General features: G+C 36.2%; 1 protein-coding gene across 6 annotated transcripts in view; it reads left to right on the top strand.

The window, feature by feature from the left end:
* The window catches only part of Rbp (RIM-binding protein), a 74,992-nt gene that overhangs the window by 44,220 nt on the left and 9,316 nt on the right, over positions 1-21,456 (top strand). For 2 of the 6 annotated variants that reach the window (XM_072306608.1, XM_072306612.1), the window contains exons 13-24: positions 163-343; positions 1,055-1,150; positions 4,197-4,408; positions 5,427-5,670; positions 6,467-6,598; positions 7,936-8,106; positions 8,697-8,854; positions 9,418-9,571; positions 10,779-11,040; positions 11,618-11,870; positions 13,013-13,117; positions 17,401-17,559. In XM_072306608.1, the coding sequence (XP_072162709.1) occupies positions 163-343; positions 1,055-1,150; positions 4,197-4,408; positions 5,427-5,670; positions 6,467-6,598; positions 7,936-8,106; positions 8,697-8,854; positions 9,418-9,571; positions 10,779-11,040; positions 11,618-11,870; positions 13,013-13,117; positions 17,401-17,544 (2,112 nt within the window). In that variant the 3' untranslated portion in view covers positions 17,545-17,559. Of the gene's footprint in view, positions 1-162; positions 344-1,054; positions 1,151-4,196; positions 4,409-5,426; positions 5,671-6,466; positions 6,599-7,935; positions 8,107-8,696; positions 8,855-9,417; positions 9,572-10,778; positions 11,041-11,617; positions 11,871-13,012; positions 13,118-17,400; positions 17,560-18,727; positions 19,017-21,456 lie in introns of those variants that run through there. The other 4 variants (XM_072306613.1, XM_072306609.1, XM_072306610.1 and 1 more) reach the window with 4 other exon arrangements.

Consider the following 21,456-nt stretch of genomic DNA (forward strand, 5'->3'; position numbering starts at 1 on the left):
TTACATCTGTCATTCTAACTTTCTTCTCTTTCTAAATCCCTCAGTCAGCGTACCGCACCTACAACCAACTAGTGCTTTGGGCATTCTTTTAATTAATGATGACTTAAGATGTGATTTTCTATTTTTTATGAAATTAATGAATGTCCTTAACCTGATTCACAGGATGGATTCTTTGATGGTGAACTGCTGGATGGGAGGAGAGGACTTGTACCGTCAAATTATGTGGAGAAGTTAGTCGGTGACGACTTGCTGGAGTTTCACCAGTCTGTTGTCGTCGGATTGAGGGAAAGTGATGAAAGTGGTTCAACAACTATCCCTCAAGACCTGGAATATATCAACTGCGGTAAATGATTTGAACTTTTCAAAAATTTTAACTTGGTTTTTAATGTTAGGGAATTTTGTGGGGATGTCCGCTACTTTAAAACTTGTTACTGCTGTCAGTACTTTAGAAATCGGGTATGAACCGCACAATGACTTTTGCAAGCCAAGAGAACATTCTTTTTATGGCATTATATCGTTTAATCAGTAGTTTTCACTTCTATTTATAGCATTTTTGGATTTTTTGGCAAACGGCTGTTTTACCATAAAAATCTAAAAATGGTATAATGAAGTGAAAACTATCAGTTAAAAAGACTTTTGAAAGAGGATCATTAAATTTCTGGACCACTCACTTCGCTAAGATTCAACATTAGTTTCGTTCAGATGGTAACCCTGCACAAATTTTGTTTCTTTTTTCATGAAATTGAATTATGTCAAGTTGAGATGCAATGTTAAATTGAACAGTGCCAGAGAGCTTTGTGTGTTTCAAACCCAATCACGAAAGCATGTAGAAACACTTACTGATCTGAATGATTTTCGAAAATCTTTCGAATGATTGGTGGTAATTTTACCAAGAACGGTAGCTTCTCTCAATGAAATCCGTTCAGACGCTACTAAACCCATTTTCTCAAAACTTCATTTATGCATTTATGGCTCTTTTCGGCGACCTGGCAACATTGTTTGGTTTTCGAACTTTTTGCATAAGTTTGTAAGAGTGACGTTCTCATTACTTTAGCTGATGATTATGGCAAGCGATCTGCAATTGACTACAATCTGGGTGGCACATTAGAAGAAGACGACGAGGATGACTTACAACCTGGTGAGAGTCCTGGTGAGTTTAAGCTTGCTGCTTTTATCATTGCATTGCAATTTGCTCTTAGAGCTCTTAGTCAGTTCTGGCCCTCTGAAACTTCATCCCTCATTTAAGAATCGTGGCTGCCATTGTATATTGCTCATAATTTTAATTTTATCATAATGGACTACCTTTTCATTGACTGTAAAGTTAATCCTTACCATGGGACCAAGGACTACCGTGCCAAACTGCTAGAAATTGAAGTATTGAAAGCTCTGCATGGAGCAACGATACAAAAACTATAGATAGGCTGATCCTACTTGCCGCCAACGATAAATTTTTCACCCCACTAGAAGCAAAAATGAGGTTATCACGAAGATATGTAGTCCGTTTCTTATGTGAACTCTACTATTTCCGGACTTTCGTCCAATTCTGAAGAGAATATTTAAAAATCGGTGTCCAGATGTATGACTTGAGTATCCCTCAAGTGATTGTACAATGAGAATTCTATCACTAAAGTCTTTATTATTAAAACTGTCATAAAAACCCATGGAATTGAGGTTATGACAAGAATTGTAATTGAATGATTTTACCCCTTGCTAGCCCATTTAACGACCACTCCACGTAGGGTACGCCTTTGCATACACCACCACCAATCTATAGTTTTTATATCATTGACGTGGAGGAATAAGCATTATATACAAACATATTGGTTTTAAAAATTGCCAGGAATCTTAAAACAAACCAAAGTTATGGTATTTGAAGCCTGCACTTAAAAATTTTCTTTCAAGATCAAGATTTCTAATACGTACTAATAATAACAGAAAGGTAATATTCATGGGTCTCTAGAAATTCATTAGCTTTTCTCAAGTAGAGCCACTATTCACCAACAAGTAGAATTATTTCCAGCGCTGGTTCTTTGATGGCGTAAGTGTTCGCAATCATTTCACCTATCCTCCCCGCTATATTCAAAGTTGATTCTTACAAACGGGAGAAAGTATTTGATGCCACTTGCCTGTTTCATTTTCTATCATACAATGTAGTGAGATGACATACGCTGATGAGCGTTGCGTTTTTTAATAAGTTCAAGTTTTACTTTGTTGCTTTTTTGCCAATGGTACGGATTTAAAATTCCTTTACAGAGCATTTTCTTAACGTTGAATTTTGGTTACGTGTCATAGAGATAGAGTATAAAAATAATTTTTGGTTGAAGCATGCTAAGGGTGAGCACATTTTAATGTGTGTTATCATAAAGAATAAATTACACCAAAAATAAAGAATACAACTTAAGAAATACACATCTGATTATCAAAGTTAGGATGCATGGGGTACTGGACAAATACCGCAAGGTTCTTTGTAATTATAATCAAATTTGATTACTTTTGGCATTAGAAAACAAAATTTAAAACTACAGTACTCTAGGTACAGCCTGGGGAGAGCTGCTTAAAGTTCTTCACCATCCTAACTCTATCGTTATTATGACGTTTGAACCATGTTTTTTCAATCGAAGAATTTTAAAGCGAAATAAAACTTTAAGGATAACTCCTCTATCAGACTCCCAGAGAGGCATGCAGTATTTTCTTTTGCAACAGAAAAATCAACTCCAGTCATTTTATAAGAAAGCTTTTAGTCCTTAACAAAACTTTGCAATCCTGAAAACCCTGTATTCTAAAAATCCAGTGGTTAAACTAAATCAGAATTTGTTGTATTCAAATTTTATGTTTTTTCATCCAAATTTCAATCTTGCTTTCGAGTAAAAGTATTTATACGCCCTCTTAGCTTTTAAAAGGTACCTTATGGTATTTTCACCGGAAGTAAGCTGCCCTCCCCTGTAATTTTTCCAGGATCAGATATATTTTTTTGCTGTTGGTATGAAATCAAATGCTCTGCAGCCTTAAGCTATTTATTTGGCTTTATTTGCCAACTAGATCTAGAATCAGAAACTAGAATAGCATGGAAACTTGACAACTAGCTCAGCTCATGAATTTGCATGCTAGAAGCAGGCTCGACGATGTCTGTTGTTATAATTCTTTGTTTCATTTGTAATCTACTCAATAGAAAATCCCTTTAATGTACTAATGTTAATAACTATGTAGAAAATTCTCCGTGTGAAATAGTTAACCTCCCACCCAAAGGCTGCAAGAAATAGATCATTTTCCTGTCCTTATATTAGACTAAACTATGTCAAAGATGAGTAGTTGATCTCTAAATAAGTAGGAAGTTGTCATGAAAACAATAGTCCTTTGTTCCTTGGTCTAATCTGAGTTTTTCCATAATGAAGGAACGATTAAGAGAATACAATCCTTAGGTGGTGTCTCATCATAGGTGTTTTACTGCCCGCAAGCCGATTATTGAAAGTCTAAAGCAACCTGTTAAGACATTGAAATGCAATGTATTACATGATGAAGATTCCCCTTAAGAAAAATGAAGTGCCTTTAACTTCAATTATTTTATGGGCAAAATGAGTCTTAAATGTGTCCTTGAGCAATTTAAGTCCATATTTTAATGAAATCAAAGAATAAAAAAATGAACTGTTTTGGGTTTTCAAAAACCTATCAAAAACACTGTAACATGTGGTTGATTTCATGTGAACCAGCCCTTCAGTTTAAGCCCGATCTCCTGAAAATTGAAAATAGAAGGCAGCCCCAATCTGACCTGCACCTTCAAGTCTTGTTTTTATATTCGGTTAAAATGGACTCATGTGGTACATATTTTCAGTAGCTTTATGTAGGAAAATGTAAACATTTTGAAGCAAAACCTTTATTCTTATCCACCCTTGGCACTTAAATATTTTTCCCTAGTTTAGGAATTTTCGTTTGAGTAACCCCTTTCAAAAAAGAACCTGACACCTTTAACTTGACAGATACCGCTCTTTCAAAGCGAGCAGTGCCCTTACTTTAGTGTTTATCCCTAGCTGTATACAGTTGAACTAGAAAAATGTTCAAGTGTTCAAATGTTGAAAAGCTCATTCATGTTAAGTATTCCCTTGGGTAAAATTTTGTCATTTGAGTTGCTGGCTGTTGTAGTGTACTTTGGCTTAGCTTAGTTTTTTTCTTCTCTTGCTTGCTTCTCCACTCGAATTCAGACTATTTCTTCTCGCTACTAGTACCGGCTCCCAAACAACTGACACTGGAACGTCAGCTCAACAAGTCCATCTTGATCGGGTGGAACCCTCCAGAGAATATCAACCCGTCATCGATTGAATCGTACCATGTTTATGTCGATGGTGTCCTGAAAACAACTGTAAAAGCTACAGAACGGACAAGAGCGCTAGTTGAAGGAGTCGATTCTAATAGAGTAAGTTGTTCTCGTTGCTTTCTCGAATACTCACTTTATCATAATGGTTACCCAGACTAATCAGAGCTAAGCTAATCCAGGTATATAAAGGATTCATTTAATCAGTCAGAAGCACTACAAATGGATGGTGAAATTCCCAGAGCACTCATCTCAGTTTGCGATTTTGCAAATCTCCTGTCACATTTTACGTTTTTAAAGAAAGCCTGGTCATTTTTCTCGCCCAAAATTGCGTTTGATTTTTCCAGAATATTTGTTCCTTGCTCTTTCAAGAATATACTCTAAGAATTTCCCTAAAAAAATTCGGGTATTATGATTTATTAATGTAAAAAACTGCAGGGTAAGTTATCCAAGGTTGATAAGTTTAAAAATGAAGCCATGTATTCAAAACTTTGTTTAGATTTCATATAGAGCTGCGTCTTTGAAGTTCTGACTAGTGTTTTACGTGAGAAATATCTTACCAAACTCTTGTAAGACTGCGGCATTTTCTTAGAATGGCTTTTTTTTACCCATTGAAATTCTTAGAAAATTCCAAATTCAGAAGAGAAAATCTTACCCCTAGGATTCAAAGAAAAAGAAAGTCCTACTTTCTGATTACAGGATATTCCTTCCTATGTTGTTGCTTTGAACCATGGTGTCAAGGACCTTGAAAATACCAGAATTCTTCAAGGAATAAAAATTAGGTAATTTCTGAGGAAATTGATTCTAAACACCAGGAATTGCTTCAAGATCAAATTATTTTTAAATTTGTAGCCTGTGTTAAGTCGACTGTAATGAGGCAAGCACAAGATAAAAAAATTGATTTCTTTCCTTCTGAAGGTTTTTCTTTTCAAAAGAATCAAGAAGAAAATGAAAAAAAAACCTGAATTTTCCTAGGAAAGAAGGAAACATCGGGGGAATACTATGAAATGAAAAAAATTGAAAATTTTCGACACCATACTTTGAAGAAAAGAAATTGTTTTATTTTTGTACATTAGATTCAGCTATCAAAATTACATTAAATTTTTACCTTTGTTTTCAGCCTCATAGGATCAGTGTACGTTCTGTGACATTAAACAGGCGAACATCGCGGGATGCTGCATGTACAATGGTGATCGGGAAAGACATTCCCCTAGGCCCAACTTGTGTAAGAGCAAGTCATCTTACGTCAACCTCAGCTGTCATTTCATGGCTTCCAAGTAATAGCAACCATCAACACACCGTCTGTGTCAATAGTGTAGAAGTTAGAACTGTCAAGCCAGGAGTCTACCGACACACAATAACAGGTTCGTTAAATAGTCTATATAGACTTTTTAAAATTTTATCCCATGGTTTATCATACTACCTTGTAAAATGTCAAAGAATGCCTTTAGACAAGGTGTCTAGAACCGAAACATTCATCATGGAATGAACGTTTTCAGAAAATTTGTTCCAGAAACCAGGAATCTCCTCTCCTACTGCTGGGAGACCTTTTTGCCTTCGAAGTTTGCGGAAATTTTAAGTACCCATTGTTATTGAGGTCCGTATTATTGCACCTGAGTTACCATTATTGACCCCTTTAATGACATTTTTGAATCTTCAAATCATTATAGTAATAGAGAAGCTTTCATTGTCAGATAATATTAACATCAGAAAAGCTTTTTGAAATAATAACTTGAATGTGCACCAAAGAATCCGCTGAAAGATTTAAAAAATTCCATTTTCTTATCTGGAACTCTGGTACTTCATGTGTCCTTTCCCCCCTCCTTGCCAAAAAATCCCAGGAAAGTGGAAGAAAACTCTGGTTTTTCATCAGGGAATAAGTTTCTGAAAATTAGGGGAAAATCAGGCAATGAGCAAGGCCAAGAGTTCTACAAACCATATGTTTCATCGTAAAGGGCCTGAAACTTTATTTTACTCCTTATTGCTCAATTCTTAAGTTACAGGTTTAATCAGTTGATTTGTCAATCATGACATTTTTGGACATATACTCCAGTCCGTGTTATTCCTACCGGTGAACAAGTCTCTATGCCTTTAAGGAAATGAGGAGGAGAAACCATGAACTATGATGGAAACTAAGTGTGTTGTATTCTATTTTTTCAGGATTAGCTCCAAACACTCTTTACCGAGTTTCTGTCAGAGCAAAGAACATCCGAGCTCCGCACTTTGATGATAAAGCTAGTATACCAGTAGAAAAGTTTTCCTGTCATATTGACTTCCGGACGCTACCCAAAGGTGAGGATGAGATTTCAGTAGTCCTTTTCATTCTTCATGTGCTTGATACTGTGACCGTAAGGCATCCAAAAAAAATTCAATCCTTTTTAAATCAAGAGACAAAACATTTTCCTGTAAATGGAAAAGGACTTTTCTTCTAGAAGAAAATTTTCCTATAATTTTTGCAAAAGCTAAATCTATGTTTTCCTACAATCAAAGAATTTCTGTCTTGGAACTTCAGGATTCACGTCTGCTTCAATTTTCAGCTTTTGGGGTCATCTTGCGCAAAAATCAACAGCTTTTCTTCCTTTGTGCTTTTGAAAAAAGTTGAGCAAAATTCTCACCTGGAAGATGAGGTCCCTTTTCACAGACCACCTCCCATGACATAGTAACATGCGACACGGATGTGACATGGATTCTGTCGAAAGAAATCCAATCGGTTCAGATTGTCATGTCTCAATTGGTCACCAACTGCTGACCTGCATGTTAAAGTGCAGTGCTTTTAGTCGCGAAAAAATGAATTTTTCTACAAAAAATACTTTTCAGCATCCCAAAAGATAAACCCTAAGTGTTTTAATCCATTTTTGAAAGCACAAAAGTGCATTTTAATTCGAAAATGCTGTGCCTCAAACCTGTTAAAATAAAATTATGAGTAGTTTTTTCTTACAACTACCTTTTTTGGATCGCATATTCTGGGCTTGAATGATCAATCATACTCAGTTGAGGAATAGATTTATCATTTTTCAGTATTTCTGCCGTAGATGGCGGATAAACTTTTCCAGTCGATTTTTCTAACTCATTTTGTGCTTGTTTTCTTTCTTGCTCTCTTACGACACAAAGGTTGCAAAGGTAAATTTTTGTTTCATTTCCTTCTTTGTAAAAATAAGTGTATTGTGAGGACACCTTTTAGTCAAGTTTTATTCCCCCACAAGATTCAATGTTACAAATTGAAATTAGAAGATGTGGGGCCAGTTAAACTCAAAATTGTGACCAACTCATTCTTTTCAAAAATGGAACCTGGTTATTTTATAATTGATTCAGTTTATTTATATATCAAGTAGAGATACATGCACATACAAGATGATCCAGAAATCTCACACCACCCTTGTAACCTCTATGGTTTTTGCCCCTTTTCAGGGTGGCCCCATGTTTTTGGGAAGTCCCAAAAATCTTTTCCTTTGACCTACTAGCACTCACAAAATTTCAAGTCAAGGAAATAATTATGTGCCAGAGAGCTTAAACTCGCACCTTGTCTAGTGGTCTATTTTCATAATTAATATTACCCTATCACTTTGTTCTTTTTTTCCTTTCGTTTTTATAGTATTCAGCTATTAACTCTTTCGTTTGATTTTACCTAGGTCTACCGGAACCTCCTATTGATATTCAAGTCGAGTCAGGGCCTCAAGATGGTACGCTGCTCGTCACTTGGCTTCCAGTCACTGCAAATAATTCGACGAACACCGCACTCGTCACTGGCTATGCTGTTTATGCGGATGGCAAAAAGGTCACTGATGTTGATAGTCCAACAGGTAAGTTTTTCTGATGACTGGATCTCAAATCTTTCAAATACTACTCTTATTTCATTTTGTTAAACTCAAATAAATTTAATTAGACCCAGTTATGCAAAAGGGTTTATTTTCAAGTTTTTAGGCTAAAAGACCCCTTGTGGTCTCTCAACTTTGAACCTATTTTTCTTGAAATCACCCGAAAGTGATTTGATATATTCATGCACTGGACCCTTTAAGTAGCAATGAAAAATTTTGCGGATTTTGAACGTTTACATAATTTTCCTTTTCAAAAATAAACGGGAGTGTAAATTAATTACTTCATCTCTTTTTTCACTATAATTATCTTAATTTTAAGGTGACATCTTTTAATAAAACTTCTCTCAGTGATATTAGGCTTTGTCCACATGAGTGTGGTTTGCAGAGAATAGGGTGACCTTTTCCCAGAGACTTTTTATAACTCAGCTTTAATACATTCCGCAGAACCCCAGTTTGTGGAACTCATTCATCCAAACTGCACTCATGTGGACACGGCCTTATGATGAAATAGTCTTGTTATAAAGTTTTCTCTAGAAAGCTATCCTCTTCATTGAGCTGTGCTTATATTTTTCCAGGTGATCACGCCCTCATAGATATTAACAAATTAATAGGGTTGAACCCTAAGCAAGTTACCGTTCGAACTAAGTCAAGGGATAATCAGTCTTCCGATAGTGCTCCTACACCTATTCCAACATCCATCCTCAAAGGAGAACGTCAGTCAAAAGACAGACCTGTAAGTAAAAGCAAGAGTCTTGATTTTAAAATCTTCACACGAATTAAAGATAAGGATAGTCTGTAAAGCCAAAATTATTCAGCAGGATGACTGCAGTCATATCTGTAAAAGACTGAACAAAATGGCCCCTCTGTCTGAATGTAGTCTGGCATAACCAGACGACATATTGCAATTAGGAACCACAATTTTTGTCTTAGTTGAGAAACAACGTATGTACCAATAGTTGTGCACGTAAGTGTTTTTACTGATGAGCTAGAAATTGTATTTCTACTTTGCAAAATATAGTCCAACTGTGAGCCAAGGCAAAATCTTGTCAAACGTCTCTTCAAATTTAAGATGTTTATAATTTTAAGAGCAAGTTAAGAAAAATTTCAGACATTTGTATCGGGTTTCAAAAATTCCTACCAAGATCGAATTTTAACCGGGGGCTTTCAAATTTAACTTCAATTTTCTCAAATTTACGCCACATGAAAGGGCAAAACTTTATCAATTGATCCTGAGGTAGGTTTTTTACGTAAATTTGTCATTGATCCCACTACAAAAATAGCTGAATTTTATTTCAGATGGATGATCGGAGAAGGTATGGCTCAGCAGTTCCCCCACACATGAGACATCATCAACCTCAGAGAAATGCTCATGGACAAATTATCATCGATCCTGAGGAAAATCTGAGCGATAAAGAAATATATCCTGGCACCCAAATGATTCCATCCATTGGTAAGAAAAATCAAATTCATTTATAATTTGTGAAACGTTTGTTACATTCTATCGTACACCACTACTGAGCTTGGAAAAGAACAGTGTGTGTGAAATGGGCATAATTGCAAAAGTAGTAATCATTTCTCTGAAAGTTTTAGAAAAATAGATAAATGCATTAGGTATAAAACTTAATCTCTGATATTGAGGTGAATGAAAGAGGATGAAGTTACAATCAGCTTGAAAAATGGTGCAATTACCTATTTTTTTTTCTAGTTTTTCTTTTACATTGGAAACCCCAATTTTTTCACATGCATGGCTTAAAAGCAAAATCACGTATCGTATCTCCATTGCGGTGTTTCTAAATTTCCACTCCTATTTTATTTTTTCCAAGAAAAACAAGCCAATTTGAAAGCTTGAAATTTGAACAGAATATTCTGCTTACAAAGAAAAAAAGTCAAGGAAGTTTTAAAAAAATTATTGTAACTGGTTTTTTAAAGAAAAAATGAATGACAAAAAGTCTGCAACATTGCAAATAAAAGCACTTGGTTTTGCACTTTGGCCTTCAACATACTGTTCTTTTACCTCACGCAGCCAAACAATGATTAACAGAACTTTTAAAGCTCCATTCATAGTCATGAAAGTTGATTACTTTTTCCCACTTCCTGCTTATAAACATGAAGAGTTTAGGTTATCTCAACAACAAATAGCAGAGGGGAAAAAAACTAAATTACCTAAATAATCTGAGGCTAAAGCTCTTCTTGGATCCCTTGCCCCCATTTCTTCATTAGATAGTGCTGGAAATGAAATGTCATGTTTCCTGTAGAATGTGATAGCTTCTAAATTCAACTAGCGAGTGAAAAATTGAATTGCCCAATTGATCGTAACTAGCGACGCTCCAAACAGCGCAACTCTAGAAGGGAAATTTATCTCTAAAAGAGCTTTTTCCCTTCAAAATGAGTATTTTCGCATGAGCAGCATCATGTAAACATCTTGTCTCTGAACTGAAAGGTACTTTATACTGAATTCTCGTTCATTGTGAAGAATTGGCATTTTTCGTTTTTGATGGAACTAAATCTGTCCTTGCTATGAAACCAAAGCTCTTTAAACATTCCCCAAGATCTGTAAATACGTTTAGCACAAACTGTATGTTTCATAGCTAAAAATGACTCCTCCTTGGTTACTTTTGATACTACTAGTGTAACCAAGTTTTTGTTACTATCTACAGATGCGAAATTTGGTGGAACATTTTCAGAAATAACGAAGGACACGGCAAGCGAGGGGAATTTTAGTGAAGACGACTACCTAGATCGCAGAAGACAACAGAAAGGGCATTACGCGCCACCTCAAGGAAACCACCCGCCATTCTACGAAGGGGGTCACTCACATCATCATCAGCGACCTCCGCGCTCTCATGCGGAGCGAGGTCGACCTCCACAGCCGCCGATGCCTCACGAGCGCCCTCGACCTCTACGGCCCAGAGACGAAAGGTATTCAGGAATTCCACCTGTCTCTCATAGTGTTTGGAACCAGGAAAAATTAGGATTCATCAGGAAATGAAAAATTTCGGGGAAAATCGAGGAATCTATTCCAGAAACCGAGAATCTCTTTTTCTACCGCTTGGAGGGCCTTTTGCTTTCACATTTTGCGGTAATTTCAAGTACCAGTTGTTACCAAGGTATATGTTATTGCACCTGAGCTCCATTATTGACCTCTAGAATAACATATTTGAATCTTCGAATCATTATTATAATACAGACTCTTCCATCGGCCCGATATAAATTTAAGGAATGCTTTTAGAATTAAAAATTTGAATGTAAGCTGAAGAATTTCCGGAAAGACGAAAAAAATTTAATTCTCATATCTGGAACTCTGAAGAGTTATATCGTTTTTCTAAAGAAAATCCTAGCAATGTGGGAGAAAACTTGGTACCCTCATCAGGGAATGAGCATAGTAAAGAATTCTAGACACCATGGTTTTGACCTAAGAGATATTTTCTCCTCGTTTCTAGAATTGTCTTTGTTTGACAGAATCATTATCCTAACGCATCTGTGTTTTGTTGAGCAGGGACCAATTTTACATGGGAGGAGGGGGAAGAGAGGACCCGCGCAGGAGAGATGGACCCAGTGGCAGCTACCGCGGTCGAGGCGGACCTGCAGGTGGGGGGCCATGGCCTCCGCAGAATGCTCCGCAAAACCATCCCCGAGACCAGCGTATACGTTACTTCGAGGCACTTTTTGATTACGATCCTCAGACTATGTCTCCCAATCCAGATGCTTGCGATGAAGAGCTTCCATTTTTACGTGGTGATACAATCAAGGTAATTTAAGCCTTTCTCTACCTAGCAAGTGTTGGACCCAGACATTTCTGACCAAATTCTCAACAAATATTATTAATATACAAATATTATTAATATACAAATATTATTAATATACAAATATTATTAATATACAAATATTATATATATTTCAAACCACAAGCTATAACTATCAATCGCACCAATTCTGCTAAAAAATACTTGAATTTTTAAATATATATTAAAGAACAGTTGGGTGATGGTAACTATAATCTTTGATCCACTTTATTGCCCAAATTTATTTATATCTTGATAATAACCAATACCTTTGATATACTCTCACTTTGAACTCCGCTTCTCTCTTCTGTGTACAAGTTTCACAGCGCGATAGCACAAAAACATAATGAACGTATTAATCAATCGATTAAGGGCAATTTCGAAATGGTACAAGTGCAATTCTGTGAAATGACACAGTTTAGAACCGTGCTTTATTTAAGTCATGAGTGAGTTAGATACTGATAATAAGATCCTGATTAGGGCTGAAATTTGGTCTGGAATGTTCTGGCTAAATGAAGAATTCTTCTTTATTATAATTGGACACACTTAAATCTGAAAGAACTATATCAATTGTTGCATGAGCCCTGTCTTGTACATATGTAATCTTATGGATCTCAGGTTTCATGCCAGAATAGATACAGTTCCTTTTGATTTAAATGCATCCAATTCATAGAGATAAAATAGTTTTCACAACCAAAAAACGATTTTAGTGTAATTGAATCAGTCAATTTCAAAATAACTCATTTCCTACAAAACTTAATTTTACAGGAAACAATAAAAATGTTGAAACAGCAAACGGTGTCAAAGTAGAAAAAAAATTCTTTGAAGACTGAGAGGCATATTGAATGGCATCAGAACAGGTTATGATCAGAATTGGACAATACTGTTATAATGAAAAATTAAAAACTTAAAATTGCTGAGTTACGTTGATCTCGAATCAACTGGCTTTAGGGAGTGTGAATTTAAAAAAATATCAAAATCGATGAAAAATGTTTTGTGGTGGGTGAGAATAAGCTCTGATTTTTATTGTTTTATCTTTGCGTTTTTCCATAATATCCATTAAAGTTTGTAGTGTGATCTCTCCATGTTTTTCTTCGCTTTTAATGTAGGTGTTCGGTGAGAAGGATAATGATGGCTTCTACTGGGGCGAATGTCGAGGGCGGAGAGGCTATGTCCCTCACAACATGGTAGCAGATATGCAAGATGTGTCTAAGGTAACTTTATTTGAAGCGTTTTCTGGTCCTATGACACAATAACATCCAACCAAGCACATAACCAACTAAGTATATATTTGGTTAAAGTGCGAGACCACGTATCCTTGTTTGGGGCTTTGTAGACTTCCAGTGATACTTTATTTTTACCTTGAGAACCTAGTCCACGCAATTTCTTGAAAAGGGTATCCCGGGATAAGCATGTCAAAATGCCCTTGTGAATGGATTTTTATTTTAACCATTTTAAGTCATCAAGGGGGTCCTAAAACTTAGGTTTTGGGGGGTTTTAGCCCCCCAACCCCCTCCGCCCCCCCTCAGACCCCCAAAAACAGCTTTTTTGGGCTATTTTTGACTATGCTAACGTCATTTCCTCGTAACTTTCGTAATTTTCGATAGAATTGAACCAAAATTTGTCAGAATCTACATCAATTAGCTTAGTTTATGTAGAAAAAAATTCATTATCATTGGATAATATTTTAGCCCCTAAAAAAATTCGTAAAATTTTTGAAAAAATCATTTTTTTCCTCTTTTCGTGGCTAGGCGGCGTATGGAAACATGTACACAAACAAAAATTGTCTCTTCTCTTAATTTATACATCCAATAAGATACAGGAAAAATTTCGTGTTGATCGGAGTGGTGCGCCATACTTAAAAACGCAATTTTCTAACCTCAAAACGGCCTAAATGCCACCATTAGCCTCCTTTGATGACTAGGCGTGGAGAAATGTAGGGAGAAATATCCGGTTTTATCGTCTCACCTCTTAAGTGATCCACTTAAGTACCTTGAGTCAAAATTTCGAGTCGCTCAGAGTGGTGCGCAACACCCAAGCACGCAATTTTCTAACCTCAAAACGCCGAAATTGCCCATTTCGGCACTCATTATCACTCCGTGTGAAAAAATAAGAAGAGATACATACGATATTATAGTCCTACCTCATGAATTAGACACTTAAGTGCATTTACTCAAAATTTCGAGTCGATCAGAGTGGTGCGCATTAACCGAACGCGCCGATTTCTAACCTCAAAACGCCCAAAGTGCCCATTTCGGCACTCATTATCACTCCGTGTGAAAAAATAAGAAGAGGTACATCCGATATTATTGTCCTACCTCATGAATTATACACTTAAGTGCATTTAGTCAAAATTTCGAGTCGATCAGAGTGGTGCGCAACAACCGAACGCGCCGATTTCTAACCTCAAAACGCCCAAATTGCCCATTTCGGCACCCATTAACACTCCGTGTGAAAAAATAAGAAGAGATACATTCCGATATTATTGTCCTTCCTCATAAATTAGGTACTTTAGTGCATTTAGTCAAAATTTCGTGGTCGATCAGAGTGGTGCGCAACACCCAAGCACGCAATTTTCTAACCTCAAAACGGCCAAAATGCCTATTTCGGCACCCATTAACACTCCGTGTAAAATAAATAGAGGTGGGTACATTCGATTTTATAGTCCTACCTCATGAATTAAACACTTGAATACCTATAGTCAAAATTTCGTGTTGATCAGAGTGATGCGCAACACCCGAACACGCCGGTTTCTAACCTGAAACCTCCCAAAATTCTCATTTTGGCATTCATTATCACTGTATGTTAGCCAAGATCCCGCTTGAAAATTGCATGATGCACATTTCAAAGTTTATTATGGCACCCTGCCGCGTAGCAGACCCGGTCACTCAGGGAAACCTCGAAACTCCCAGGATATATATGACGGTAGGGAGGCTCGCTCATCCCCCACGAGGAAGCGTTTCCTCGTCCAAACTTCCATAATACGTAGCGATGCAATGAGTACTGGCAAATTCAAGTCAATAAATTAACAGGAGGTTATAGAAAGAATCCTAAAGTGAAAGGAAAAGACTTTTTCAGTAAAGAAACTTTGTTATGAGTGAAAGAAAAGGGTTTTTTTTTAAATATAATTAATATTCACAATTGTAGAGGTGACAAAATTATTACTTAAGGTAAGACATGATATACAAATCGGAAAATAAACAAAAATCAGTGGGAAGAAATAAAGACGAGTGATCAATGGTTTTAAGTTGCTCCATTTTGCTGGTGTCAATCGCAATTTTGCGTTTGAATTTACAGGATAGATTTTTTTTAAGAAGCAGGAGATAAATTTGACCTAATTTGGTGGGTATTTGGTATGATTTCTTCTTGGCAAAGAAGGTTCATTTTAACAGACTTTGTCAACAAACACTTGCTCATTACAATTTTTTTTGTTTACCTCTGAAACAATTTGTACGTATATTAGGTTAAAACAAAAACAAAAAACAAATTGAAGGTGTGGTTTCTTTTTTTTTTTGAAGTAGGTCAGACTTCACGTGGTGTGTCTGGGGATTCATGAAGGGAATCCCTCTGGGCGAGCTGAAGGGTATACTGAGGCCAATGCTAGACCACGGTAAATACGACTATAAATATAGTCGTATTTACCGTTTTATCTTAATTATATTTTTAAAAAAACCCGTTTCTTTCACTCATAACAAAGTTTCTTTACTAAAAAAGTGATTTCCTTTCACTTTAGGATTCTTTCTAACCTCTTGTTAATTTATTTACTTGAATTTGCCAGTACTCATTGCACCGCTACGTATTATGGAAGTTTGGAGGAGGGAACGCTTCTTCGTGGGGATGGGCGAGCCTCCTTACCGTCATATATATCCTGGGAGTTTAGAGGTTTCCCTCAGTGCTTGGGTGTTGTGCACCACTCTGATCGACACGAAATTTTGACTAAATGCACTTAAGTGCCTAATTTATGAGGTAGGACAATAATATCGGAATGTATCTCTTCTTATTTTTTCACACGGAGTGATAATGAGTGCCGAAATGGGCAATTTGGGCGTTTTGAGGTTAGAAATCGGCGCGTTCGGTTAATGCGCACCACTCTGATCGACTCGAAATTTTGAGTAAATGCACTTAAGTGTCTAATTCATGAGGTAGGACTATAATATCGTATGTATCTCTTCTTATTTTTTCACACGGAGTGATAATGAGTGCCGAAATGGGCACTTTGGGCGTTTTGAGGTTAGAAATCGGCGCGTTCGGTTAATGCGCACCACTCTGATCGACTCGAAATTTTGAGTAAATGCACTTAAGTGTCTAATTCATGTGGTAGGACTATAATATCGTATGTATCTCTTCTTATTTTTTCACACGGAGTGATAATGAGTGCCGAAATGGGCAATTTCGGCGTTTTGAGGTTAGAAAATTGCGTTTTTAAGTATGGCGCACCACTCCGATCAACACGAAATTTTTCCTGTATCTTATTGGATGTATAAATTAAGAAAAGAGACAATTTTTGTTTGTGTACATGTTTCCATACGCCGCCTAGCCACGAAAAAAGGAAAAAAATGAATTTTTTCAAAAATTTTACGAATTTTTTTAGGGGCTAAAATATTATCCAATGATAATGAATTTTTTTCTACACAAACTAAGCTAATTGATGTAGATTCTGACAAATTTTGGTTCAATTCTATCGAAAATTACGAAAGTTACGAGGAAATGACGTTAGCATAGTCAAAAATAGCCCAAAAAAGCTGTTTTTGGGGGTCTGAGGGGGGGCGGAGGGGGTTGGGGGGCTAAAACCCCCCAAAACCTAAGTTTTAGGACCCCCTTGATGACTTAAAATGGTTAAAATAAAAATCCATTCACAAGGGCATTTTGACATGCTTATCCCGGGATACCCTTTAAATGACTTTTCTTCTCTGTTAGTTGAATATTCTGTATAAATTTCAAGCTTTAAAGCTTACTTATTCTTGTTAAAAAAAATAAACTAGGAGCAGAAATTTTGAAACAAGGCAATGGAGATACATGTTGTTGTACTTTCGCCGTTGATATGAGGAATTCCCAAAAGTAGAACAGAAATATAAAGATTCCAGCAAATTTTAATTCATTTGTCATTTCATGTATCTCTTCTTTTTCTGTTCTCTTCTTTTGATAGTTTGATACATAAAGTCTGGCATCTTTCTTGCAAAGAACAATCACCATAGCTCAAGGAATTTCCTATATGAAGGACAGTTATCTTTTAGATTTTGTGGTATTCTTTTTTTTGCTCACCAAGTAAGTTCAAGTTGTTATTCTTTGTTCTTCTAGAAGAGAAGGGCTTTAATGGCTGTAAAGAAAAACAAAGACGTTGTGGCAAAATTTAGACGAGAACAAAATTTGTCCCACTTACCGTTGATCTCTCTAGGCCAAATGAGAATAAATTCAATTGAGTTGACTCAGTATGTTGAGTTATCAACCTACGTTTATCAGACATTTGCTCATTGTTTCATTCGTTTTTTGCCTTTAGAACGCAGATGGACGGAACAAGGACCGGTGGGGAGACATCTATGCTAATATGCCTGTAAAAAGGATGGTAGCCATGTATGACTATGATCCGCAAGAACTGTCACCAAATGTCGATGCAGAGGCAAGTATTTTTATATGCACATAGTTATGGCACTTAAATCAAATTTGAAATTTTTTTATTCAATTTAAAAATAATCTGAAATACTTAAGATAGGTGAAAACAACCTTTTCCCCTCTTCTTTTCCTTGAGACTTCCATAAATGGATCTCATTTAGCAAAACGGAACCAGTGCTATTACGGTGTGTTAAAAAACGTGCAATTTCTTCTTTCCTTTTAAAAATACTTAATCTACGTACAGTATTAAAATTTACACTCTCATTTTCCTGTAAAATGAGCAAGTTTTTGGTGGGAAGCAAAAACTATTTGCTTTTCTGGGAGATTATTTAGACAATTATGAAGAAACAACATTTTTAAAACACTGTAATAGTGCGGGTTCCTTTTTGCTAAATTCGATACAAATATTCTTAACTTTCAGGTATTTTTGGTCAGGAATATTCTCAAATGGGTCAGTGGTGCCTATTTTTTTCAATTCATTTCTATAAAGCACTGAGTCGAGCTCCTAGTAATTTTTCTGATTTTTTTTACTCAAAATGATAAAGAAAATAGATTTTGAAATCGCCAAAATCTGGACTCAAATGAAACGATATTATTGGCCTAAAGAAGTCAGCATTGCTGATTGGCTGAAGCCCAGACCGAGACGAGGCCTAGCCTAGTTATGTCATTACGACTGTTGGCCTCTGGTTGGTCAGATTTTAATCACGTTTTTCTCCCTCTAGAAATTCTTTTTGAATCTTTTACCGTAAGGTAAAAAATGAAATTCTACAGTAAGGTTATCTGTCTAATACTCAACAGAAATTTTTCACTGACCCATTGTTCCTTGTTTTATATTTAAATGGATCTCTCTACAAGGTGCAAATCTAAGCATTATGATGTATGTTTTTGTATCAAAATGTCTCAAACACGATTCCTGCAACAAAATTATTGAAATGAACTCCTAACCAAGATATTAACATTTTTCAATGCATAAATTCAAACTTGCCGGTCATATAAAATCTTAATCTACTTGAGTTAAATTCCTAACTAAAACTTACACTACTGGTCTTGAATCGCATGCTAGAAACATGTCAGGCCGGGGATATTCACTTGAAAACAAATTGAAACAAGTGGACTGATTTCCAACCGGAAACGCAGTCATGGTGTTCATCCCAACCCAGTAGCTTAAGCTTGAAAAAGCATCCAAAATGATATATGTATTTCTTATGGTGCAGCAAGTGGAGCTGAGTTTCCAAACAGGGAACATAATCTATGTTTATGGTGACATGGATGATGACGGTTTCTACATGGGCGAGTTGGATGGTGTCCGTGGCCTTGTTCCTTCGAACTTCCTAACAGAGGCCCCTCCTGACTACAATAATGGAAGCGGTCCAATGAAGGGACCCTTGCCCCGAGGCCATCCAAAAGCTGGTCCTCCGGAACGGGGCCATGGTCCGGGAGTCAGAGGGCCCCCACCTCCACCGAGAGAAGGAGTACCTAGAGACCCTCGTGATCGACGGAAAGGTAGTTTTCTCTTGTAACCCTCCTTTATCTCTCCCTTGCTCTCTTCTCCCCTCTCTCTCTATTTATATATATTCTCTTCCTTCTTCCTTGCTGTTCTCTTTGGCTCTTCTTCGTGTATTGCTGTTCAACTATATGTGTCTCTTCTTCTAGTTTTGTTTGTCCTTGAAAATCAGAGAAACTATTCAAAAATCTTTATCTTGTTCTGATGTCAGTAATTTTTAAGATCTAATGTCAATTTGCCCCTTGAATCTCTTACTATCCGGATGAAATTTATCAAAGCTTACGAGGGAGATTGAGGTAGCTGTAAATTTCTCAAAATTGTAGAATTTGGGAAATCCAATTTACACCACATTTTCAGATGGCTGAACGTCCATCAAAACTTTGGAAGACCAATTTTAATCACTTTGACGAAAAGTTATTCAGTTGTTTTACATAGTGTTCCTAACACGAAAAGTAATTTATTTTAGTTCAGCGAATGTAGGTATTCTTAATGATAAGTTTTTACTCGCTTTCGAGTCCCCTGAGAATTCAGCTTTGGATTCGTAAGCATGGAGATATGTGCCGTCTACTTTTTGGGTCAAATTTAATTTAACACCAAGTCAGCCATCAAAATCCAATCTAATTCACGGTTTTTGGATCTCTAATGACTCATTCTGTGAAAGTGGCTTGTCCAGGTCCCATAGACTGAGTTCGGCGTCAAAAGCTGAGTACTTAATTTTCTACCCTCCTAACTTATTTTTCTCTCGTGAGATCCAGCTCAAGATTTTTGACATTTTTTAATTTTTATATGAACGAGACACATTTCAGATTCTCCATTTTTTCGCAGGGAGAATCTGTCAAAGAATAAGGTCTTTTATCAAAAGCCAATGATTGGTATTTGATTAATAGTTCTCGATTGAACTCTGATGTTTACACTCAGTAATGATGATGATGATGATGATGAAAATGATGACATGGTGCATGTTTTGTGGTTGAATGTTGACGTCTCCTTCCTAAATTGCTTTCTTCCTTCTTTATCTTACACATCGACACAATTCCACCTCTCTCTGATTTCTGTGTTTTGTGTTGATTCCTGTGTGTCACCCAAAATTAGTATTGTTTTGTTTGTAAATAAGAATGGTATTTTTTTTTTTTTTTACCAGCGAAGGCCCATGCCACTCTAATTAAACAAACTATTTCAAGTACAATTTGATAGGAACTACTGTTAATAGGCCTCCAGCAGACAAGAGATGCAGCAAAATAAGTGGACTCCATGCTAAAATCCGTGCATGTATAATCACATGAAAATCGTACGGAGCACATCAAAAATGGACCTTATTTTGCAATTAGGAATTACAATTTCTGGCTTACACACAAAAACACTTATCTCCCTAGAGGAACTACCGGCACCTATGTTGTTTTTAAAATGAGCTAGAGATTGTAGTTCCTAATTGCAAAATGAAATCCAAATGTGAAGAATCTACTCCCATGTGTATCTTTTGGGTATTCTATATTTTCAAATCTCTCCTGTTTATAGAGAATACTTTCATGGTCCTCAACGACAAGTTACAAAGTTACAGATGTATTTCATAAGTGTTGTCAATCTTATTGGGTATGGTTTCAGTTGTTTGAAAATATTTGTTTCAATATTTCAAAGAAATTATAACAGAACGACTGATATCGCATTCAAGAAAAATTGTCAACAGGTTAAAGAATTGTTCATTTAGGTCAGATTTTCTGATTTTTCTCGCTTTTTGCAATCTTAATTGTCAGCAACCAAAAAAAGTAGTGTAAAATACACCAAAAATGCCCCCAAATGCAAGAAATTTGAAGATGCGAATTGCGAACGAAGCGAAATGCACATTAAAGAGTGGATTGTAGATTTTTTGATACGCTCAATGTAAGTTTTGTACAATTTTCCCCTCATAAAATCCACTTATTTTTTGCATCTTTTCTGTGCTATAAACTCATTAGCAGTTGGACATTTTCAAGGGAACAAGATTTACATATCTATCATTATTTTTTTCTCTTATCTCCGATATGCATGATGAGGAACATAAAAAAAACCTTGGGCGGCTGCAGTTTAAAACTAATTTTGATCCAGACAGCCAAATATCGATTTAAGTCACTGGATATTTCCTACATTTTATCACTACCTACCATTATTATTTCTTGTTGTAAGATACTAACAGAACTAACCATACACTATTCGCACAGTCAACTCCCAACATTTTGTCTGATGACGTCATATTCTACATTAAATCAAGAGAAAGTGATGAAGGTGTTTTCTTGTCTACTTTCTTGCTGCATCCAACTCTATTAGGTGTCTTACTTTTTCTCTTCCTTTTTTAAGGTGATTCAAAAGCTGGAGGGCTGCGCGTCAAAATGATATAAGAGATATTTTATTGGTTAGCTTTGCATTCTCAGCTACCAGTCATTTTCATAGAGTTTTAAGAATGCA

Source organism: Bemisia tabaci, chromosome 2, assembly GCF_918797505.1.
Source record: "Bemisia tabaci chromosome 2, PGI_BMITA_v3".
NCBI lineage: Eukaryota > Metazoa > Arthropoda > Insecta > Hemiptera > Aleyrodidae > Bemisia > Bemisia tabaci.